Below are 25559 nucleotides of genomic sequence, written 5' to 3'. Positions count from 1 at the left end.
TTGATATCATTTTTACTATTTTTGTTTTCTTAGATGAAGCATTTTGGTTAAAATATATCTTTAACTGTGATGAGCTAATGCTACTGACAAGGGAGCCACCGTTTTGGACAGCAATCAAGAGATAAATATGGTCATTCTGTGGCAGTCCAAGGCAAATTAATCTAAGAAAAAAGATATCTTAACCCTTGTATGGTGTTCGTATTTTTGTTGCTCATCAACAGTCAGTGTTGGTGGGTCTGGTGGACCCGCTAGAGTTTGGAGTTTTCAAAACAACACATCAAATAATTTTCTGTTAAAATACACAACAGATGTTTACCACATCCCAATTGCATTGCATTAATGTGCTACCTTTTTAAAAAATAAAAGGTAATAAAATGTAGTATATATACTAGGGATGTAACGATTCACTCAAGCCCCAATTCGATTCGATTTTCGATTTTAAGTTCCTGATTTTCGATTCGATTCTTTTTTTTTAAATCGCTGCCATGCTTGTCTTTATGCGATATAGTGGTGCTGCAGCCATCCATAAACGATACGCAATGATGTTTGGCGCACGCGCATAATTTGATCTGCACATTCAAAATGTGGTATGCATCTGGAATGAAAAAAAAAAATTAAAGTCATCATTTTTTCGCACTCTAAATTAGTATAGTCTAATGACCTAGGTGTGTTACATTTTTTGTTGGAAACGATTATTAGATTATTAGAATTAATTATTCGATTAATCGCTTAAAGCGATTTGTAATCGATTTTCGAGTAATCCAGTATATATATATTATTGGGGGTATTGGGGCTCTGATTTTTTTTGGCAGCAGCCTCTCAAATATCCACTCTCTCTTGTCTTGTCACACGTTGGTTCTTCTCTGTGTTCTCCACTGACAGAAAAATATTGCTAGAGTGGCCAAGGGTATCAGATTTTTCCTTGAAAATCACACCACATTGTTTGTGGTTCAACAGTATAGGTGGTGCTTCAAAACATTGTCTCCAGATAAGAGCACCAGGGGTGGGGTTTTTTTTGTTGGTTTTTTTTTGCTCCAGCGAGCTGGATGATGTGCAAGAGTCAGTTGCTGACTGCAATGTATTCGCAATTGTCCAGTTCAGTCTAGTTCAGTCACACCGCTCGGTGTGCGGCTGGCTTATCTCGGGCACGCCAGATGTAATGCTCAGGTGCACTTTACTGAAACAAGCTAACAATCCTCCACATCCTTCCTCCGTTAGCTCACACTGGAGCTCTTCGTACACGCACGGGTAAAATATGAAATCTTACCCGTAGCTCCTCCATGCTGATATAAACTTTGATTGTTGTATTTTTTTTTTTTTTATTAATCCAGCGATTTCTTTACAACACCTGCTTGATTTCGTGTGGCACTGACCCTCTTTGCTGCTATTTAGCTAGCGAGCAGGTCATGCAACATCAGAGCAAGAATGCTCTTTATTTGTACCCACTCAACTGGTCTCCATTGGTAACTTGGAGCAGAGGGCACCACATCGTCACACAGTAGATCAGACAAAGTCAGATGCCAAAGAAAGAAATGACTCCAAATAAAATGTTTATAGGGAACATACAGTATTTATTCATACAAAGCGACTCCTGAGACAATCTATTTAACCACAGCCCACAACGCTGACTACTGGTTCTGGGAGGTGACTGCCCCCCTTTCCTGAAGTGCAAAATGGCCACCAAACACATAGTATGATACCCAAAACATGTCAAACGTTTGTTTTCACATGCCTGCCAAAGCCTGATTCACACGGCAGGATAACCGGTCCGATTTCAGGCCCGAATCTCCCCTCCCGACAATCGTAGTCCGGGGCCGACTCTCGTAATGGCCTCAAGGATCATCTCAGCACATAATCCTGTCGTGTGCGGTGTGCTCAGCCTGATCTCGGCCGCCCGGAAGGACGTCCGACCTCAAATCGGGGATATTCGACATGTTGGATTTTTTTGGGCCCGAGTCCGCACTGTGTGTGCTGTTCTTGAGAACGCAGCCAGTTGACAGTGACGCACAGCCAATCGGAAAGCGTGACGGGGCGGAGAAGAAGCGCGGTGGGAATCCAAAAGGAAAACAGTCATGGCGCAACAGAGCCCTACGTCTTTTCTTTTTGTGTCATTTCTTTTTCCACTAAAAATAATTCACAAACTAGCACAGCCGTCAAGACACGACCTGAGACCCCTTTATTCAGAAATGACTCCTGACCAACACTGGCTACAATGTACCTCTGTCACTGATGTTGATCGGTACTTTTTGCTGTCCGTACAGTCGTACCTCTACTTACGAATGTCGCTTCAAACGAAATTTTCACGTTACGAAACGCCTCAACAGGAAAATATTGCCTCTTGTTCCGAAAGAAATTTTAAGATACGAAAGGTAAAAATACAGTAGTTTTTTAGAGTTTCCTGAACGCGACATACTCATAGCTGCTCTGCCATTGGCTAGCCTAGCATCTTCCTGGCATCCCATTGGCTAAGAGGAACATCTGCCGTATGTGTCTACGTGTGCAGATAGACAGGTAGGTAGATAGATATGTGATCGATATGTCTATGCAGCGCCCCTCGGGCCATGAGGTGTTCCGATAGTTTGACGTGAATTAGAGACGAGGAAAAGAAAAAAAAAGGGAAAATCGTTTATATTGTTCACACAAACAAAGCAAGAGACAATAGAAAAGTATGAAAGGGCGATGCGTTTGGTTGATCTCGCCAAAGAATATGACCGTAATGTATCAACAGTCACATTATTAAATCAGTTGTTTACAAAAAGCACTTCTGAGAGAGAACGTGAACCAAAGAGGGCAAAAAGCGATGAGGACAGCAATTAAAAGGTAAACGACCATCATTTTTATTCTTTACTCTATTCTTTGTTTTTCTATATTATGCACAACTCTCATTTATGATGCAATTGTAACATGTATTTGTTAGTTAGTTAGTTTTGATGCATTTCTATGCTTTATAAAACATTGATGTCTGAATGTTGGGGGGCTTGGAACGGATTAGGGCATTTACATCGAAAACGCGTCTCTACTTACAAATTTTTCTACTTACAAAATTAATTGGTTCTGGAAGAAATTTCTTAAGTAGAGGTACCACTGTATTGTAAAAGGATTAATGGGCTGCTCTCTCTAAATAGTGGGTTGGCCGTTTTGGGGGAAAATGGAGGAAAATAATAATTAAACAGCACCGCACCGGCCCCAAAAGTCACCGGCCCACTGGGCATCTGCCCTCTATGACAGATGGCCATTCCAGCCCTAAGTAGTGTGTAGTGAGTAATATAAGTCCTAAACTTGCTAGTTTACTTTTTAGTCATATTGACATAGTAACATAATAAATACTAATAGGACGTTATGCAAGGTTACATTTAGAATATAAAACGGATGGTGCATGGGTCAAGAAAGAAGACATATTCAGTTGAGAATCTGGACAAAGGATGCAGGGATTCATTTTTCCCCATTTGAGTCACTATGGCATTATTCCAAAATCACAATGGCACAAATATGACACTCAATGTAATGTTTTTGTTTTTTTTTGTCACCAAGAAGAATAGATGCACACAGAAAATTGAGATGTATTCAATCTTATTGTGATGTGAATCGCATCCTCATTCCAAGTCGTAATGTCTTTGTACACTTGCACTCTGCTGTCATGTTAATTCCAACCTTGCTTGTATAGTTCGTCAAGGTTTTATACTTTGAAACACATTTTTTCGATTTCCATTATTTCCTTTGAGAAAATGGTTTTGTTGGATGATGATTGCTCAATCTAACACAGTGGATTTAAAATTGTGGAAAACAGGAGTAGAAACCACAGAGTTTATATTCTTGTCGTGTCAGTGAATAAATTCTAATGTCCGTCGCCACCTACATAATATCAGCGCGGGCCCTCTTGAAGTCGTGGATGAACTGACAGATGAAGCCGAAGAGCTCCTGAGAGTCCTGGTCGGCCGCCTCTCCAAACTTCACCTTGCAGGAAGAGGAAAACGCACACATGGTTACTTGCTTGGGAGCACGCACACGCGCACATCCTTGGAGCCAGCGCAATTACTTTACAATTAGCGAGTGCCGTTTAGCCTAATTAGTGCAGCCATACCTGGGCGGCGCATGTTTGTTCTTAACACTGGCCGTTGGAATTAATGACCTCATAAAGTGCTGCCGCATGCCACCTGCTCCGCTGGTGTACTTTAACTCTGACTTGGACATGGATAGCTTACTTAATACGCAACTGGACGGTTCGGGGTCAGCAACACCGATTTTCAAACTTTTCAAAGGTTGATGGGGGTTAAGTGGCCTAATCAACGTGCCGCATGCTGGTGCAAGTGCCGCTGCCAGCGTGGGAGTTGCTTTTTGAAGCCATTTGAACAAATGGGAAAATACCATGACACACATTTCATCTCCTGTTTTCTTCCTCAGCTCTCACAAATTGACATCCATTCAACCATCCATTATCTACACCGCTTATCCTCACAAGGGTCGCGGGGCGTGCCGCAGCCTATCCCAGCTGTCTTCGGGCAGTGGGCGGGGGACACCCTGAATTGGATGCCAGCCAATCGCAGGGCGCACAGAGACAAACATCTGCACACACAATCACACCTAGGGGCAATTTAGAGTCCAAGCAAGTTACCATGCATGTTTTTGGAATGTGGGAGAAAACCGGAGTACCCGGAAAAAACCCACGCAGGCACGGGGAGAACATGCAAACTCCACACGGGGAGGCCGGGGCCGGGATCGAACCCACGACCTCTGAACTGTGAGGCGGACGCGCTAACCAGTCGACTACCGCGTCGCCACGAATTGACATATTAAACTTAATTTATGTGTTCATATAAAGTTTGACGTGAATCGGTCATGAACCACAAACATAAGTTTGACATGCTTACAGCGTGTCACATTCCAAAGGGTCTCTCTGCACTTCCACCCCTGTTCCTCGCCTCAAACATTTTACAAGCAGCCACAATGTTTTATACATTGAACATCTCAACTAGTCAAGGTCATCATTAAGCATTCTTTGCCCTCGTGAGTCTTAATATTATTAAGTCATATGTGTCTTTTTCCAGATCCACGGCTGGTCTGCAGCAGTCAGCCGCCGTCATCTCTCACGATGGCCCTGCAGCGGTTTTGTGTTATGTCACATTACAAGGCAAGGCAGCTTTACTTATATAGCACATTGCATACATAAGGCAACTGCAAGATTGCAGAATGGGTCTTTGGGTTCGAAAGTAAAGGCAGTAAGTCCGACAGCCGTCCGCATCTTTATTGCAAAAAAAAAAAAGAAAAATGACCTCCGTTTTGTTTGGGTTCAGCTGAAGGAAATTTTGATTCATCCGGTTGTTGATTTGATCTCGACAGCGACATAACACGTGAAATGAACTGCTGTCATTTGGCGACACTGCTAAACATACAGTAGCCGTGTTTCATCTGCATAGCCACGATAATCAACATTGGTGTTCTGATATATCACAGACTGAACAAAAAGATCCAAAGACTGGTCCTCGAGAGACTCCGCATGTCATGGCCATTGGATCGGATTCAAAACTTCCAATGGTCTCAAAATAATTGCTTTCCTTCAAAGAAGAACCTGAACCATTTCGGACTGTTCCATTTAATCACACTCCACTCCACTGCACTTCATTACACTCCGGTCAACACAATACAAAAAGACATTCTAGAAGAAAAAAAACACTTTTTTTTTTTTTTAAACTTATTCACTAATTTTGCAATGGTAGACTGTTGAGGTGTGTTCTGATTTAACCTCAACTACCTTGACTACCTTTCAAGTCCATACGCTATTTTCCAAGGCTACATAATTGCACTTGCTAATCAAATTGAAATTAAAGCTGCAAGAAGCGATGAACGGGCCATGTCATAACGAATCCTTGAAATGATGATCATGCTCCGACAAAATCTGACGGTGCAAGCAAAAGCTTGGCCATTTATCAATGTCCATCAGTTTAGCGTACCCGCTTCTGACTGCCGTTCATTTGGGCAAGTCCTGAAATGTGCCCAAAATGGCTTGCTTCCTGCTCCATTTTGTGCGTGGATCATTGAAACTTTTTTGTGCCTCCTATTATGATGGACACATGCACCCGGTTTTGTGTCAAAAGGGTACTTTTTTGCACAAGTTGCTGTTCTCGAACGAGGAGCTTAACTGCAAAATTCACAACGGGTGTTTGATCCTTGAATCGAGCGATAAATGTCCCGGTCCAATTAGAGCCGGTCTTTTTAACAGTCGTCATCACGAGACCATGACGACATCTAACAATGGATCACCAGGAGCTTGCCATTATGATCCTTCAAACCGGACGTTCTCAGACGGAAGTGGCCACTGAGCTTTGAGTGTCACGGAGTGTCATCAGCGGGTTGCAACAGAGATACCGAGAGACCGGAAGAGTCACAGAAAGATGTAGCAGAGGGAGTCCTTTGGCCACTTCCCATGCTGATGACTGCTACGTTGTGAACAATGTCCTGAGAAACTGGATGATGAATGCCACTCCCTCAACTCAAGTCCAGGCACGTTTATGGGAGGTGAGAGGCGAAAGAACTGCCCTACACTTTGTGACAAGGCCGTACCACCTGCATAACAACATTACTCCCAGTGATTGTGCCCTTACTCGAGCAAGACCGGCCTAATTTCATCTTCATGGACGACAATGCTCCAGCTCATCGAGGTCGCATCATCGGGGAAGGGCTGTTGGAGACTGGTCAACCTCAAAAGGAATGGCCCGCACTTTCTCCAGACTTGAATCCTATTGAAAACCTGTGCGATCGGCTGAGTTGCCGAGTGGGGGCTCGAAACTCTGCGCCCCGGAACCTCAATGAACCTGAGGGTTGCCCTTGCAGAAGAGTGGGATGCCACGCCTCGGCAGACAATAGGTCGACTTGTGAGCAGCATGAGACGTCGTTGTCAGGCTGTAATTGATGCTCAAGGGCACGTGACGAGTGATTGAGACGTTGACATTTTTTGGTTGTGGTGTACCCACCATTGTTGCTAACTTTTGTTTCAATGAATTGTTTGGGATGAGGAAATCACCAGTGCATCCTACTTTTGTGATATATCACCGTAGCGTGAACTTATATATATTTATATATATATTTTTCATAAATTTGACCTGAAAGCCAAATATCCCCTACCTTCTGTGAGTATTGTATGTAATAATCCGCATGTGTGTATGTAGAATAATGTATTTTATTGAAATGTGTTATGCTTTTGTCGTGTTAGTAGACATTGATTGTGAATCCCTCCAGATCATCGATGTGGTTGCACGCTGTTATATTGCATTTTTGTGTAGTATTGATTTCTATAATTGCGATGTGATAGCGCCGGTATTAAGAACGGGGTTAAGTGTGGTTAGTCCCCAGTGAAGGCTAAGATACCGAATGGAGGCTACTGCTACTAGTTTTCTGTAAACGTGTTAGAAGTCACGAAAGCAATTAGAACAGTTGATGCTAAAATGTAAAAAAAAAAGTGCCATTTGCTGGATAAAGCGGGACAGGACCCTTCTTGCTAACTTTCTTTCTTCCTAAATACTGTCACTAGGATTTGTGACTTAAGGAGGAAGATTTTAACCGGAAGAGACAAAACATCAGAGACTGAATATTTGCTGCGCACGTTCCAGTCTCTGGTCGCTCACTCGAGTGCGAGCTGTGGCGAAACAGAGCAATCTAATTTTGGCTTCCTATAACCCAATTGTCTGCTCTCCTAGCGCTCATTCCATAGCGTTCATTCCATCATAGCTCAGCACTGAGAGCCAGCGGTGAGCATGTGTGGGCTTTCAATAGAGATGGATAGAGTCCATGTGAGGGATTTTTCTTTGTTCTTTGAGTAAAAACGAACACAAAAACCTTAGACTATGAACTTAAGCTACTCGGATGATGAGAGATAGGAAAAATGAAATATCCTTTACGACCGCCACCAAGCAATGTTGATCCCATACTACTTACTCTAAGGCAGCCTTTCTCAACCTAAATTATTGAGCCAAAGCAGGTATTTTACATGACAATAAAATCTTACCATTTCAACGGGAAATGCTGATTTGAGAGACAAGTGATTTGAGTGTGGCCACGCAACATATTAAACTCGTAAGTCAAAGCACCACTGCATTGTCTTGTTTTTTTTGTTGTTGTTGTTTTTTTTTGACTCCAGAGATGAAGCTTGGATGTTTGACAATTCTACTTTCCATTTTGTACTTGTAATGATAATAGCACAAATGTTTAAAAACTCGACACGACAGGAGAATAAAACAAGCCATCAATAAAAAGAAGCTTGAGAAGTATGAAGTCAGGGTTTACCAAAATGCTAGCGTAGAGCTTTTTCATCTCCTCACAAGACTTCATCAAGGCCAAAAGATCTGCGTTGTATTTCTCCACTGCCACCTGGGGAATAAAGACATTGGAGTGCAGGTAAGTGTCTTTTCAATCAGGCAGTCTGTGCTCATCACTACCTGTAATTATTTCTTTGGAAAATTCCAGTCTTTTTAAAAAGCCGTGTTCGTACAGCTGACTAGTGGTTGGTGGATAAACTCTGCTAATTAACTTCTGACTCACATGCAAACAAACTTTCTTCCTTGGTATAGTTATTGAGCCATCTACTGACCTAACCACATATTGTATCTCCATGCCACTTACCTACTCGTACCTACTCACCACCAACCTGCTAACCTACCGATTCACTATTTCATGTCGACTTTTAACACAACTTTTTACAAAATTTGGGTCCGTCATTTGTCATTTTTCATGACAAACTGAATTGTAATCATCAGTCCGTCCGTCAGTTAAGTCCTGCAGGTTAGTCCGTCAGTAGTCCGTTGGTCTGTCAGTCACCCCAAAAAAATTGTCAGAAAAGCGGGCGTCCGCAAGTTACTGACGGACGCGGTTAGTGACGCGGTTTGTCACTCGCCTCTGCCAATGACTGTTTACCATGTGGCTACAAATCAACTCACAAAGTGACTATAATAACCTTCGAAGTACCAGTTTTTAATTTTACCTTGAGGTCTTTGCTGAAGTGTGCATGATGTGCCACAACATTTCTCTTCTTGGCGCTTTTTCCATACTGGATGACTTTCTGTAGTTCATTTTTCAGGACTAACCGAAAACACATAGACACAATTATTAGGCTGTGGGCCATTAGGGGCCAACACTCTTCGGAACCTCATGAAATGCCGATCTACTCACCATCTACCTCAGCGGTTAGGCCTTTGACAGAAGCTAAGGCACATACACAGAAAGTTATGTCACATAACAACATTTTTTCTTTCATCTTTGACCAAACATTAGCACGTCAATACCTCCTGGGACCGCTTCACATTCCGCCAACTCGTTGGTAAAGTTGGCCACGTCTGGCTCATGCAACATGATCTGCTCCACAAGGGCATGGAGCAAGGTGAAAGTCCGCTCTCTACCGCGAAGCTGTGACAGCTGTGGATTGACAGCACATACAAACAATGACATGACAGTGACATCTTTGTTTGAAAAATATATCACATCCAGGGAAGGTTGAATATGTGTGGGTGTGTGTGCGTGTGTGTGTGTGGGCGTGTGTGCACCTGAGTATTCTTGAGAGTTCCTACATGTGAAGGCCAGTCAGTAGTGACTGTCAATGCACGTATTCAATCAACTCCTACAAGGGGATTTTTCTTAACTCTTTTTATCTATCTAAGGTTTAAATGGAATTTTCTTCATGAAAACAAACCACCAACTGAGACAGGTGAACAAGCAATATGTTGAAAATTAAGTCAGGGAATTGTGCTATGTTAAGAATATGCTGATAATTCATCACTGATTGTAGCTCTGCTTGTGTTGCGAAGAGAAGCAATGTCGTCTAAATGTCATAATGGGATGTAATACAAGTAGAAGACATTTGCCTTTACAAAGACATATATTCTAATTTCTGAACGTCCAATATCCCTGAAGTCATACAGCTCTCAGCAAATCTTGCAAGAAGTGGCCAGTGAGTGTAAAGTAATCTTTTTCTTGCAGTATACAGTAGTCAAGTCAGGCATTCATTTAAAGAGCGTCTATCTCAGGCTATGTCAATTTAATAGCTCAATAGACCACACCTCAGAAGGGAACGGAAGGCCTCGGCTTCATTAAAGCGCGTCGAGGACATTTTAGGTGTGAGCCCAGCGCACGGGCCCTTAAAAACTCCCGGTGGGGACACTTGCGCACGACAGGAGTTCAAATTAAATTCAGAACAGTTGCACCTATGTCCAACCGCTACAAGAGTTCAAAGCAATTTCGACTTTTACCAGAAACGCAGTTATGCTCAATACCGCGCGTGGATTTCACTTCCTCAGCGTGTCAAGCAGGCCAAAAGGCGTCAGTTGTTACATTCCACGCCTTACAACTCTGCTGTTATGTTATGCGCTATACTACTTCATGCGATAATGCAATAAGCTCATTTGTGCCATACTATTCTATGCTAGTGGATACTGTATTGTTGATGTGGCTATGTGTTTGCTTTGCTGTTGAGACCTACAATGCCACAACGGGCTCCACAAAGGCTAAGTTCAATCATGCTATGGTATGTGGTATCGCTATGCTACGGCTATTACGTTTTGTACCATTAATTCCTATTCCTATATGCGATGATTTCATGTGCTGTACTTTTTTCATAAATGATATGGCAAAAGATGTTTGTGCAACGCTTTCTACTTCATGCTCAGCAACACGATGCTATTCTGTTGGTAGTTACAGTATATTGTTGTGTCCGATGTGCTACTGCTGTGTTATCAGTAAGCATTATTGATATTGTTCTGCTGATATGCTATTTCGTAGTACGACATACGGTAAGCTTATTTATGATTTGCTATTACAGACGGTACATATAGTATTTAGCATGCAGAGTCACTGATAGTGTAGTGGTACACGCGCCCGAGTTGTCTGCGTCGATTCCTGCTCAGTGATGGTGTCTGTGTGTGTGCCCTGCTAATAGGGTTGTGTCAGGAAGGGCATGCGGCGTAAAATGCTTTGCCAAATCAATGATGCGAATCGAGCGTGCACTTGATTCGCTGTGGCGACCCCTGACGGGATATCAACAACATAGTATTTAGCATGCAGTTTTTCCTTGTTGTGCCAAGTTATCGAAATGGGTATTGTACTTTATGTTAAGTATATTCATTGAATATTAAGTATATTAATCAGTACTTTTTAATTTTTATTTAAAGTGGAAGTCAACCCTAACATATTTTTTTCCAGAATATGTTCTACGCAAGCCCACCAGTTGAAACAAGGCATGCTGATGAATATTGTGTTTGCAAAATAAGAGTTAATCCACTCGTTTTTAGCCATCTCTGGGGGCGGCCATTTTGTCACTTCTGTCGACTGAAAATGACATCACTGTTGCTCAGGGATCAGGTAAAGACCAATCACAGCTCACCGGTTTTCTGAAACTGAGCCATGATTGGTCGTTATCTGAGCCCTGAGCAGTTGTGATGTCATTTTCAATCGACAGACGTGACAAAATGGCCGTGAGATGGCTAAAAAGAGGTGGATTTTGCTGCTTAACTCATATTCCAGAAATGCAATATTAATCAGAATGCCGTGTTTCAACAAGTGGGCCTGCTGGGAAGATATTCTTGAAAAAAATATGTTTGGGTTGATTTCCCCCTTTAAGTAAAGGATCAGTGCTTCTACATAAGAGTATTTTTACCCAAGTATCTGTACTTAGGTACAGAGTGTGAATACTTTTGCCAAGTGTCTATTCCACTAAGCTACAGTGCGACAAATTCCTTTATTAACACGCTTGTATTGATTTAGTACGCTGTGCTATTCCTGTGCCGAGGACCTACACTGTGTAAATGCTCGTTTCATTTGTGAGTTTGAAGTACAAAGCGATCACTCGTCAAAATGTAAGTGTCAGACACGCGAATGATCTTAAGCGGCCACAGCAGGAAGGCCCACAGTCAAAATGAGGAGAAACCCTGTCGTGTATGCCAATGAGCACCATCTTATTAGCGCCGCGCCACAACTCAAGTCAGCCAACAGCGGAGTCATACTTTAGCTAAGGATGAGAGGCGGAATCCCTTGGCCTTTTCCTTTCCGGCGTTCTCGTTGAGGTAATTGCCGATGGCCAGCAGGTAGTCCAGCACGGAAACGAATGACCTGCAGCTGTGCAGCTCTGTGCACATTGCAATCTTCTGACCAATCAGCTGCAAGGCAAACACAGCCTGAGTTTATTATTCTTGCTTGAATTAATTTTCCCCCAAACAAACATGTTTTGAATGTAAGTATTAAGACCAAAATAACTGTGGGCTAGAGTGAGTTTTTTTTTTTTTTTTTTTTTTTTTTTTTTTTTCACATTCAAACACCACCTCATTTGACCCAATGAGATGAATAATCAGGCCTGAGTTGTTGGGCGAGATGATTATTTTGTATGTAATTGTGTCAAGTCCTAATATCCCTCTGGAAAAACACACAATCTCTGGTTTAACAAGCACAAGGCGGAAGTGAAAGTAGGACTGTTTCGGTTTTTCCAATGAGCTATTTGGAGGAGAAGAAATGGATGATGGGGGAATTCTTGCCGTTCACAGAGCTTGCTTATGTTGTCTTATTTTATACACACACAAAAAAAAGGGAAACATCTTACATATGTACATACTGTTTATGAGACGTATCGAAGTGTGGAACTGCCAATGTGGAGTGAACATTTTGATTGGCAAATATGCTCAAAAGTACGTTCGAATGCATTTAAATATGTTGGAAAGTATGTGCATGTACATTCAAACATATTTGCAAGTACATTCCAACATATTCAAATATGTTCAAAAGCAATGTTCATGTACATTCAAACATATTTGCAAATACTTAAAAAAACAGGAGACTGACGCACTCAAAGTGGTTCTGACGAAGGCCTACAAAGGCCGAAACGCGGAGGCAATTTTTTTTCAACTGACCAATACTAAAAGAAAGGCCTTTTATTCAGAAACACTTTAGTGCTTCAGTCTAATGCTTTTTTAAAGTCCTGAGCTGAGCCATCCACTGAAGAGCACCAAATCTTTTGAGAAAACGTAACACATTCTAGAACTCCTGCATGCTTTGAGTATTTGCATGTACGTTCAAACGTATTTCCAAGTACATTCAAAAGTACTTCTAGGCCAAATGCATAAAATCTTAGCATTTTTCCCATAATGCCACAACTTGCAAGCAATAAATGCTTTCTTTTTTTTTTTTTTAGCATTTCACCCACGTTATTCCAGTGCGTTAGAAAGTTAAAGGGATACTTGGATGAGCTTAACATTGCCCCTTATAATATAGGTTTTGCACGTAAAAATTACATCAATACTAAAATTACCACCTCAAAAGACTCTGTAGTGATTTAAGGACTTTTTTTTGTGATTAGGTTTAAGACAAATTTCCCCACCCCTTTTTGGGTCTTCATGTCCGCGGGGCTGCCTCCCAAGCAGTCGAGTGCGGTGTCCGACACCGCTTGCAGCCGCCAGCAAGCGTCAATGTTCAGCAAACAAAAAGTTCCAGCGAGGAGGGCTGACTGCACAGCCGGGGTTGGCCGCATCGGAACATACCGTTTCGGCTGTTACGTTCCGTATGCGTGTTATCGGTCGAAAAACTGTGGCCATTCCTCATCCAAATAAATGTGCATGTCCACTCATTCCCATTCCCATTCTCTGTAAATATCATGACTGGTGTTAAATGCCTTGCTCGTCCTAACCGTGATCAGCAAAGAAGCAATGTTTTTTGTTTGTTTGTTTTGTTTTTGTTTTTTTCAAGCAAAGAAGCAGTGTGCGCTGGTCCCAGCCTAAATCTATGTAGCTCATGCTTACTTCCACATTTCCTCATTCTCATAAATCAATCACAGAGAGGTTAATCCTTTTGTTATGTTGAAGTGGTCATTAGTAAGGATGTCCACATAAATTTTGGTGCCAATTGATCACCGTTTTTGGGCGTTATAAGCACTGAAAGTACAATGATTTCCAATGGAGAGTTTGGAATCGGTTTCTCCCGTGACTTCGGCCGAACAAGGATAGAACGGTAGGGGGCGCGGCTATTCTCCTCATTCACAAGAGGCGTTATTCATGGAGTCACTTATTTCCTAATTCCTAATAAAATAGAAAAATGGCAACTCTTTTCATCTTCACTTTCACTTTCACTCTTTCAAAAAATATATAAATGAACTTGTTAGTGAAAAACATGGCCAACCGTCCCTTTAAATAAGTAAACATTGTTTATTCTGATTTTTATGATCTATTATTATACCTACAGTGCATCTTTTCTGTTCAGCATTTCTTTCCCATAATTCCACGGGCTATTGACTAGCGCATGCGCAAGTTAAAAAAAAAAAGCTATTTTTTTAGCATTTACATTATACCAATAAATTTGAATAATTAATGCTTTCATTATTAAGACAAGAAATGATGCAGCAGCACACCTTTACCGCAATGAGTGGAACACACGACTCAGCTTTAGAAAACAAGTGAGCTGTGATTGGTCGTTCCCTGAGCCCTGGGTAGTTGTGATGTAATTTTCAGTCAACAGAAGTGACAAAATGGCCGCCCCTTGAGATGGCTAAAAACGGGTGGATTTTGCTGCTTAACTCATATTGCACAAATGCACTATTAATCAGAATGCCGCGTTTCAACTAGTGGGCCTGCTGGGAACATATTATTGAAAAAAAAGATGTTTGGGTTGATTCAAAGCCCTGCTGAGCCACCTGATTATCAACACTTCAAATTCCTGAATTCCCATCAGTCATGAACATCTTGGGAAGTTGATGGTTCAACTCATTCATATCTCTGCTAATCACTACGTGCGGTTCTCTCTCTCTCTCTCTCTCTCTCTCTCTCTCTCTCTCTCTCTCTCTCTCTCTCTCTCTTTCTCTCTCTCTCTCTCTCTCTCTCTCTCTCTCTCTCTCTCTCTCTCTCTCCTCTCTCTCTCATCTCTCTCTCCTCTCTCTCTCTCTCTCTCTCTCTCTCTCTCTCTCTCCTCTCTTCTCTCTCTCTCTCTCCTCTCTCTTCTCTCTCTTCTTCCCCCTCTCGCTCTCACATACAACAGGATGTGAAGTCAGATCCTGACAGTTGAATCTTCCACCAGCTGGTGAGAAAAATCTCACAGGGGGTGATTTGACCATTTTTCAAACTGAGCTCCAAGTTCAGTTTGGAGGTGGTGTCTCAAACTTGAACGAGTCAGAATAACAAATACTGTACTTTGTTTAACAATGTCATGGCATCACTACACCGCTCACAACCAATAGGTGGCATATATGGACATGTCAGGGTGCTTGCGGCACTATGCTGTGATGTAATTCTAATAAAGAATTTATTTCTTTATTAGGTATTTCAGATCCATTTGCAACTTGGAACCGTACATTTTTTTTTCATGTGACCTCAGGACTCTTTTAGTACTATGACATCATGTAATTGTTGTAACTAAGCGGACTCCATGGCCGCTACTAGAAGGCTCCTCCTTACCTATCCTATCCATCTTGCCATGCTAAAATACCAATTGCAAAAAGAGAGGAGGAGTACAATTTGACATTGATCCACAGCATATCATAACAATCCTGTTATTAAGTGTTTTAAGCCAATGCTATGACATCATTGCTTTTTTTTTGTCAATGATGTCATCTTGTAGAAAACGCCCAACATTTTGCATCCAATAAGTGTTTGGACTGAACAAGTGATAGCTCGCCCATCCTTAATGGGAGACATGTTTTGCCCTCTAATTCACTTGTGATCCTGTGGATCCATGGCAAATTTATTAGATGCTGTTTTACAACAACGAGAAAAACAACTTTTCAGGATTTTCTTTAGTCTGTTTTGTGTCACATATTTAATTGTTGGGGAATCCAATGCGCAATTTAACTATATTGGAGTAAAACGAAACTTTGTAACAAATACAAATACCAATATTTATACTTTGGGCTCAGGTAACGACTAATCACAGCTCACCTGATTTCTGAAACCCGAGCCATGATTGGTCGTTATCTGAGCCCTGAGCAGTTGTGATGTCATTTTCAATCGACAGACGTGACAAAATGGCCGCCCCCGGAGATGGCTAAAAACAAGTGCATTTTGCTGTTTAACTTATATTCCACAAACGCAAAATAAATCAGAATGCCGTATTTCAACTAGTGGGCCTGCTGGGAATATTTTCTTGAAAAAAATACGTTTTGGGTTGACGTCTGTTTTAAGTAGTAAAATCCACTCGTTTTTGTCCATCTCAGTGGCTACTTGCTGTCGACTGAAAATGTCATCACAGTTCAGGGCTCGGGTATCAACCAATCACGGTTGGTCGTTATCTGAGCAACTGTGAAGTCATTTTCACGCGACAGCAAGTAGCAAAATGGCCGCCGCCCCCTGAGATGGATAAAACCGGTTGGATTTCACTGCTTAACTCATATTCCACAAACGCAATATTAATCAGAAGGCCTTGTTTCGACTTGTGGGCTTGCATAGAACACACAGGTATTCTTGTAAAGAAAATGTTTGGGTTGACTTCCCCTTTAAATTATAAGCAGGCAGAAAGAAAGGCTAACCAAAGTAGTTTTTCTGTTTTAGTTGAGTTTGATGCAGCGCCACAGTTTGTCTTCATTGTGAGACAGTTGAAATGAAAGAGAAGTTTGTGAAGAATGAAATATAAAAGAGTAGAAGAAGAGCTAGGAGGTGTTGCTGTCTGACTTCAATAACTTCACAGCCTGCAGTCCCTAAAGCCAATAAACAATGATCCTGTGTAAGAGAGTCACACTGACTAATGATGAAATATTGATCCTCACTCCAGCAAAAACACTAAAAACTGTATTTGCTTATTTTGTTTGGACCTCCCTTCATTCATTTGTCTTCATAGAGAATTGGAAGTTTCCTAAATGAAGTTAAATTGCATTCTATGAATTCTTTGCAGCACCTACTGAACAAAGAACAAATTTGATTTGATTAAGATCCTTTTTCCCCGCGCTCCATCAAATCAAGAATCGTCTTAAAGTGCGTTCTGTTTGGAAGGCTTACAAATCAAATAAAAGGAAAGCCATGAAGATTCAGAGGCCAGGCAAAGAGCTCTTGCTCCATTAATAGCAGTTAGTGTGATGGGAGCTTTTAGGGATGCGACACACATGAAAACAAGGATTTGACCTTTTTTCCGGGTCAGTGCACTCACAGGCTGCAGGTCCCTCATGCTGATGGGAAGCTCTCTCAGGGTGAGCAGCAGGTCTAGTTGTGTGCTCAGGTAGGGAATGTCGCACATCTGCAAAAGAGCAAGTAAGAACTTCATTGAAATGATAACCTAGAAAAAATTCACATACAGATGGCAACATTGTCAAAATGACCCCTGCCAAAAGATGTGAAAACTTATTGTAATCATGCAAGCCAGGCAAGTAGTCAGTGAGCATTAAGATTCCTAGTGAGGCTATTCCTACACTGTTTGCGTTGAGTATATATTTAGCTGTCCGGAAAAGCAAACAAATAGGAAAGGGGACATTTTGTCATTAAAGCAAAATACTAATTTCAGAAGCAAGCAGTACTGTTTTTGTTCTTTACTAGGCGAAGGATATCATTGTCTGTTTACAAAGTAACATCACCAACTAGTGGCCTGGCATGCACATTACAGTGTTATGTGTCAAACAGGGTTTGTTTTGTCATCGATGTGATTTTCTTCATTTTTAAAACAAATTAAAAAGTTACCATATTTAACAGGTTGTCGTCATGTAAATGCATACTTAAAATCCACAAAAAGCAAGCCTGCTATTCAACGTCTATCAAAATTACACATATGTTCTTGCGAGCAATATCACCTTGTTTTCATTTTAAAAATCTACTAGCTAGCATTGTGCAATATTCCAATTTGGGCTTTAGCTTGCCACACACAGCAAACAGCGATTGGGGGATATTTTATTCCGGCCGAGTGCTTGCGGCTTGTCACAGGTAACAGTCGCTTGCACAGAAGACTGGTTGTGTTGCACAGGCGATGATGGCCTCGCCTTGCATGTTAAATCCTTCTCGAGCCTACCGTCCTGAAAGCCGTTGTGGGCTGTTTGTGCTTTTTATCTCTTTTGACCGAGCACACACATAGAAATACACGCACACACACACACAGGTCAGATGGCTGACGGGTGTTAAGTGGATGTTTCATAAGAAGGCGTCTTGACAGAGTGAGAATAATGTTATTGAAATGGGGCCACGCATGTTAAATCTTAAGGTGGGGATCACAATTTGGGAAGGTAAACTGTCTACCTCCAGCATGTACTGGTCCACAATATGCAGCTCACTCACAGGTCCTTTGTAGGATTTATACATCTCCACATCCTCCACAGTGGGAACATACCTGTCAGATTTGAAAACACATCATCAGCCTTAGTTGGATGCAGAATCTGGCACTCACATCTGCAAAAGGTTGTTCTTGTCAAGTTGAAAGCATTGAGCAGTGCCAATATGTTAATTGACATCTCGCACTGAACGCAGACCACTGCCAAGGTTTTGTTGAATGCGCCACCTTTTAAATGCTATTCTAGGATCTTAATAGCTAAACGAGGACGATACGCCAATTTAACATTCTTTTCCTTTTAATTATTCATTTTTATTAGTACCATCCGTCTCGGCTCGAAGAAGGCACACGTTTCTGCTGCTTTTTAGTGAGGCGGTGGCATTCATTTGGACTTAAGTGAGCAAATGTGCTTGTTTGTCCTGTAAAGAGATCTGCTTTTCTGTGCTGCATTTCAATTCCTGTTTAATGCACAAGCATTGACATTTCAACTTCAAACCAAGTACGTGAATACAAATGTTGCACAGCCAAATAATCCTTCAAATAAGACAGAAGTGTTTAGACATTATGTTATGAAAGTTCACCGGGAATGTGGATGCTGGCCACAATGAAAATGGAACATCCATGAAATACATTTTCGACACAGCTCTTGTACTGGATATCATTAGCATGCTTGAAACAAAAAGGACAAGTCCTTGTCAAGGGTAAAGTAGGGAAAACACATGACGAGGGGCTTAATATCACCCTAAGTGGCATGAGTGTTTGATGTCTGATGTTGTCATATTTATGAATTAAATACGATGACATCCACCACACATATCCGCGGAGCTGGCATATCTGTCTGCCTGCGTGTTGATCAAATTCACCAAAATCTCATTAGACCAGCCGTATACTGTAAGCCAAAAGTTGAACGTGGTCTGAGGACGTGTATAAGTGTAGACCGACTCTCAGATGGCAAATTGTCACATGTGCTGGCGCATGTGAAAAGAGACACCCAAAGTAGAGCCCAAATGCGATATGACTCAAGTGTAGCCTTTAAACTTTCGTTTAAGAATGAAAATATGGCATTTGCTCTACAGTAATTTGAGCCATTCTCATGAGCTTCAGGGGATCGGAAGTATTTAACATCATGCAAATCACTATGTCGTTATTGTTTATCTGTGCTGTGACTGCTGAGAGAAAGAAAGATTGATAAAGACACCGAAATACTCTGCAACTGCCTCAGAACTTGAATTCATTGGCCTGATCTCAATACCGCCTGTTTTTCACTCACGGTGATCTATCAAATTAAAGCTGAGAGCCCACACTTCAATCACATCTTCTGACTTGTAATTCAAATCCATTGTGGTGGTGTATAAAGGCAAAAACCAAAGACCTCTGTCACAGTTTAATACTTCTGGACCTCAAGGTACGTCTCCATGTTGACCCTTTTATGCCAGTCTGCCCTTTTGCGTTTGAATCGGATGCTCGTCGGAAAGCCGTTCAGTGCCTGCACTGACGTGAGCCTCGCTCGTGTGCGGTCCGACTTCCTCTTTCTGTCATTTGCTCGGCTTCTGAACTCCAAACCAAATGCGTTGACTTTTTCATGAGGCCGCCTCGTGCCTCCGGAGCGCCACCGGACATTAATATTGCAGCACCTGTTGGGAGAGCTTCTTTTTAAGATTGTATTCCTGAGGCACACGCAGTGGCGCATTAAAATATATATTATGTTTTCATAGAATAAATAAAATCCTTCCCCTCCACAGTACATTAGATCAGTGGGTGCCCTCCAGGGGGGTCAGCATCCAAATCCAGTCAGTTATCTGCAAGTAAGAAGCCACTTTTACCGTGACCTTCCAGAGGGCATGTCAATAGTTTCCATCTCCACAAATATCCAGGGATAAAAATTTCATTACCACACTGCTCTGGTAAAAGGTTTTGCCATCTGCTCTTATGAGAACCCTGAGAATGCAGAAAAGGAAACGTTGGCTCGCGCGACGTGATTGCCGCTGTCATACTGAGCTTTGACTGCCGATGGGGCCTCTGTTGGTTAAACTCGATATGGGCGGAAGTCAACGCAAACATATTTTTTTCAAGAATATCTTTTATGCAAGCCCACTAGTTGAAACAGGGCATTCTGATAAATATTGCGTTTGTGGAATAAGTGTTAATCCACTCGTTTTTAGCCATCTCGGGGGGCGGCCATTTTGTCTTCTGTCGACTGAAAATGACATCACAACTGCTCACAACGACCAATCACGGCTCAGATTCAGAGAACAGGTCAGCTGTGATTGGTCATTGTGATGTCATTTTCAGTCGACAGAAGACAAAATGGCCACCCCCACAGATGGCTAAAAACAAGTGCATTTTGCTACTTAACTTATATTCCACAAACGCTAAATTAATCAGAATGCTGTGTTTCAACTAGTGGGCCTGCTGGGAACATATTCTTGAAAAAAATAAGCTTGGGTTGACTTCCGCTTTAACAATACAAGTAATCTTCACCGAACGAAGCCAGTGTTGCATTTAGGCCCAGTCGATTAATCGTCAGAAAGTTGGACTGACATCTGTTACAATATATCATAAACCTTGCCACGTTTGTTAAATACAAAATTAATCATGCTCTTGTCACCGGGAGCAGACAAACTGCTGCACTGATGCGCACCTCTGAATTTCAATTAATAGGGCTTAGGTCTATCATTAAAAAAAAAGTTGTCTCACTTCACCTTCAATTAGTCATTTGTTTACATCTTCCATTGGCGAATACAGGTCGCGGATGTAAATCTAGGTGCTGAAAGTGAGTGACATCATATGAAAATAATCTATCGCCCAGTGATAGACAAGCAGCCAGTAAACCAGTAAAACATACTTGCAGTCTAGCCAAACATGAGCATTTACCCTCCTGTGTAATCAATGTTGATGTTTTTTTTCCTATGGTAGCATTTGGGAGCTGACCAAAGGATGATGTTTGATCCAAGAGGTTGACTTTCACACATACGAACTCACTATGAATTCACTGCCAGACATTTTCAGACCTTCTTTTACCCTGACGTTTTGAAAAAAATATAAATAGGTTCCTGCAGGATCGAATGGCTGGACTGTGAAAAGACAAGTCAATTCGTCAATGGCAGTGAATGAGTTTTAATCAGCACCCTTTTTAGTTAGCAACCTTGTTGAGCCTGAACTAATTGTGCCCTCTGCATAGTACTACACCTATCTTGTTAAACCCAACAACAGCTAGCTCGAATTCCACATGATCAGTAAATTCTTGGTCAGCTAATATTAAAAAAACAACTTATCATGCCTCTCACTAGTTTCCATAGCCTCGGTGTCACAATGATAGCATTAATTTCCTCTTGAAGTTGAAATAGGACACCAGTGAAGGCCAAAGGGTGAATTGCGCCGCTTCCCCTGCTCGCTGACTCGGGCACAAAGATCGACTCGCCTCTCGTCTTGGCGAGGAAGGAATACAAATGAGCAAGTTGAGGGCTGAAAAAGTCGTACCTCCTCAGAGAGGTGATGTGCTCGTCAGACAAGCCTCCGTCCTCCTCGTTAATGATGAACAGTTTGTCCTTCAGCTCTGCAGGCTGCACCGCAAAACTTTTGAGGAAAATGTCTGCAAGAACAAGAGAGTCGGCAGCGTGAGCTCAGCTGTTTTTTGTTTTATCTTATCCTGTAAAGGAATGACTCGAATGAAAAAGTCTGCAGCCTAATTACGCCTCACTTCATCCCAAACACCTCGGGGAAAACACACACATTTGCTACATCAGGTCGATTTGTTTTGTTTTTACACAAAATTCGAAAGCAGCAGCGTGTGAGAATCGACTGCTTCAAGAGTTTTTATGCAAATGTAAAATGTGACACCTCAGACAAGGAAATCACATTTTTGCTGTCTGTCACCAGCAAAAATGTGAAGCATGGGAATCGGGACTCATCAGTAAATATTTATTCTTTTTTTTAATTAAGCAAACAAATTGATCAAATAATTAAAAAAAATACATGTATAATTATATATTATACAAAACGTCTAATTTTATGACGCCAAGGATGACCTCAGGGTTGTGATGGGAAAATGAAGCTTCATGAAGCACTTGTGATATTTTATAGTCTCCTAGATGGCGCTCTTGATTAAAGATAAAGGATCGTGCAGTGGAAATTTATTAAATCTTCCATTGCATCTCTAAACCAAGAGTCAAAAATGATCACAAGTGCTTCATGAAGCTTCATTTGTCCATCACGACCTCAGGGTACTTCAGTTCAGTAAAGAGAACATCAAACCCTTATGGGTTCTACTTTCGTAGACGTTTTAGTGCGTTTTAGAACCAGGCAGATTGAGCTGTGCCATGCTGGGCATTCCTGGCGAACCGAGGACGTTTTATTTTACATGCCACCGGCGCACTTGACTATTTGGTGGCTGAAAGGAGACTAAACTTTAGACCATCTGGAAGGAGGTGGTATACTGCGATTTTGGTGGATTTGATCCAGGTGCAGGCAAACAGATTGTGAGCTTTGCTATTATGTGTGGTGAATGTCATTGTACAGTATTTCATTCATAAATATGACAACAGTGTGCATTGTACCCTATGATGTATTGCAGGAATTAATTCATTGACTACATGAATGAATCCGCTATTATGTTTAAAAATCACCCTTGTTGGCCGCAACACAGTTATGGGTTGGGGGTACACGGACACGAGCTATCGGATTGGAAGGCCCACTTCTCAGCAGTGATCTGTGATCGCCCCTGGCCAACTTTAAATCATGGAGGTCTGCTTGAAGTTCCTTATAAAGGTACTTTACACTTCAATCTCCTGCACCAACCCCAGTGATTCAGTTCTGCTTCACAGTCTGCCAGGCAGGCTGTGCGCTTCTCCTGCAATTAATTTAAAAGGAATAAGAAGAGCTGTTTCTATTGGCCAGGAAGCTAGTCGGCTGTGTTCACGCCCACAATGGTGCAAACATTTTTAACTGTGCTCATCTGCAAAAGTACCAAAAGAAACAAAACGTCACCCATGTGCACAGCCAGACTGCCCTGTGTGTCTGTGTGGTTTGTTTTTCCTTTGGCTTTTTCTGGATTTTTTGCAACGTATTCCAAAAGAAGGATTAGTTTCAACAAGGGGCGTTTAAAGAACAACAACAAAAGAAGACAGGGAAAATATGCACAGGATGTGATACAGAATGTGTTAACAGAGTGGCATCTAAAGTTAAAGCGGAAGTCAACCCAAACATGTTTTTTTCAAGAATATGTTCTATCCAGACCCACTAGTTGAAAACACACATTGTGATCAATATTGTGTTTGTGGAATATGAGTTAAGAAGCAAAATCCACCCGTTTTTAGCCATCTCAGATGCGGCCATTTTGTAACTTCTGTCGATTGAAAATGACATCACAGATGCTCAGGGATCAGGCAACGATCATTCACGGCTCAGCTTCAGAAAACAGATGAGCCGTGATTGGTCGTTACCCGAGCCCTGAGCATCTGTGATGTCATTTTCAATCGACAGAAGTGACAAAATGGCCGCCTCCTGAGATGGCTAAAAACAGGTGGATTAACTGTTATTCCACATATGCAATATTTATCAGAATGCCTTGTTTCAACTAGTGGGCCTTGAAAAAATATATATTTGGGTTGACCTCCGCTTTATCAATGCTTTGTTTTTATCTTTAATATTAACAATTATTACCTTGTTTCACGCGACTATCGCTGTGAAGCATGCTAAAATGTTGAATTTTTTATGAGGTTTTACGATAGTGACAGTTTGGCCTGACCCTGCAACAGATTATTTCAATTTATTTCCATTAATTCAGGTTGGTAAAACGTTTTTTGATCTTAACCACTCAGAATAGATTGTGCTTGACCTTAGATCTTTCACTTGAACGTCTCTTGTATTGCCCTGATGAAGCCCGGCCACGTCCATTGCTGAGAAGTCATAAACAAATATCATGAATTTTTGATGGATTCCGCTTTTTTAAAAGAGAAAAAAAAGAGAGCAATGCATTCTTTTGAAGTGAGAACTCGAGTGTTAAACAACACTCGACCGACCTCGCTTAACCATAGACTCTTTAGTGGCTGCTATTAATTAGGGAGCATACCTAAGCAGCTCTTAAGGTAAATACATATTCAAACACTCTTGCATGTTGTTTCTATTGGATATTAATTTCTGTTCATTGAGATGAAATCCATGTGGACTCAAAACACACCAGTAGGTATCCTGGGGCACATTTCAGCAAGAAACAGTGTCGGACGGAACTGTTCAAGTAAGTATTAAAGTATTATATTAAGCTTTAAGCTTCAAAGGGGGTCAATTTTCCACAATGTAAAACAACATTTGGTTTTTGGTTACAACACAGTGGAAATAAACTTTAAAATGAAAGTATACGTTTACATTTCGAATATATTCAATATTTCTTAGTCCTGCAATGGAGAAATTCCAGTTTTACAGAAACAAATTGGACAGTAACAGCACATAAGAATAACAATATCCATCCACTCTATGTACAGCGTAACCTCACTGGGGTCGCGGGTGTGCCGGAACCTATGGCAGCTGACTTTGGGTGAGAGGCAGGGTGCACCCTGAACTGAACGCCAATCAATCACTGTTTGTACTTAGATTCACAGTCACCGACAGTTTTGAGGCTTTAATTAACTTACGTGTCTTGGGAATGAGGGAGGAAGCCAGATTACCCAGAGCTCGGATTTGAACCCACAACCTCTGAATTGTAAAGCGGCTGTACCTACCATTCAACCACCGAAACGCCCAACAATTTTCCCAATCAAAAAGTAGTGGTTTTGTTAGCTTCTTTTTGCACTTGATTTCCGGGGACTTCAACTGCGGGTGGGGGGGAGTCCAATGCAGTACTGTACCACCACATCAATGAAGCATGATGATGCTCGAGTCGTGACATGGGCATGTGTGGTTGCCAATAGAACTGTTCCCCTTGTATTTATTGATGATGTGACTGCTAACAAAAGCAGCTGGATGAAGAGTATTAACTGCTCTGACACATGCTTCACAACTCATTGGACGGTGCTTCACAGTGAAGATGAACAATGACCCGAAGCATACTGTAACAGCAACCAAAGAGTATTTGAAGGCAAAGAAGTGGATGTCATGGAATGGCCCAGTCAGTCACTTGACCTGAATCCAATGGCATTTTACTTGCTGAAGACAAAACTGAAGTGAATGAATGAATGAAATCTGAAGGGAATAAAATCTGGGGAAAAAAAGGGAAAAAAAACTACAACTACAAAAATGAAAACTGAAGGGAATGAAAGCCAATGTCTGGTGATGTTTATACATTCCATGGAATCAGACTTTATGATTGTTGATTTGACCCATTACTTTTGGTCCCTCAATAAGTGGCAAGCATTCATTGTTGCTTGCATTGT

The 25559-nt window shown here is 41.5% G+C and overlaps 1 protein-coding gene across 4 annotated transcripts in view; it reads right to left on the bottom strand.

The window, feature by feature from the left end:
• Positions 1–1550: 1550 nt before the first annotated feature.
• Positions 1551–25559, bottom strand: part of LOC147153206 (uncharacterized) — a 33783-nt gene continuing 9774 nt past the window's right edge. For 3 of the 4 annotated variants that reach the window (XM_086025685.1, XM_086025695.1, XM_086025700.1), the window contains 9 exons: positions 21673–21784; positions 18162–18252; positions 17089–17175; positions 11982–12134; positions 9273–9402; positions 9160–9192; positions 8972–9069; positions 8278–8361; positions 1551–3954 (listed from right to left, as the gene is read on the bottom strand). In XM_086025685.1, the coding sequence (XP_085881811.1) occupies positions 3853–3954; positions 8278–8361; positions 8972–9069; positions 9160–9192; positions 9273–9402; positions 11982–12134; positions 17089–17175; positions 18162–18252; positions 21673–21784 (890 nt within the window). In that variant the 3' untranslated portion in view covers positions 1551–3852. Of the gene's footprint in view, positions 3955–8277; positions 8362–8971; positions 9070–9159; positions 9193–9272; positions 9403–11981; positions 12135–17063; positions 17176–18161; positions 18253–21672; positions 21785–25559 lie in introns of those variants that run through there. The other variant, XR_015086146.1, reaches the window with a different exon arrangement.

Source organism: Filicampus tigris, chromosome 1 (genome assembly GCF_054856515.1).
Source record: "Filicampus tigris isolate MCC_2025a chromosome 1, RoL_Ftig_1.0, whole genome shotgun sequence".
In the NCBI taxonomy this organism is placed as follows: domain Eukaryota; kingdom Metazoa; phylum Chordata; class Actinopteri; order Syngnathiformes; family Syngnathidae; genus Filicampus; species Filicampus tigris.
Note: the sequence above shows the minus strand (reverse complement) of the source record. Positions and strands in the feature narration are given on the sequence as shown.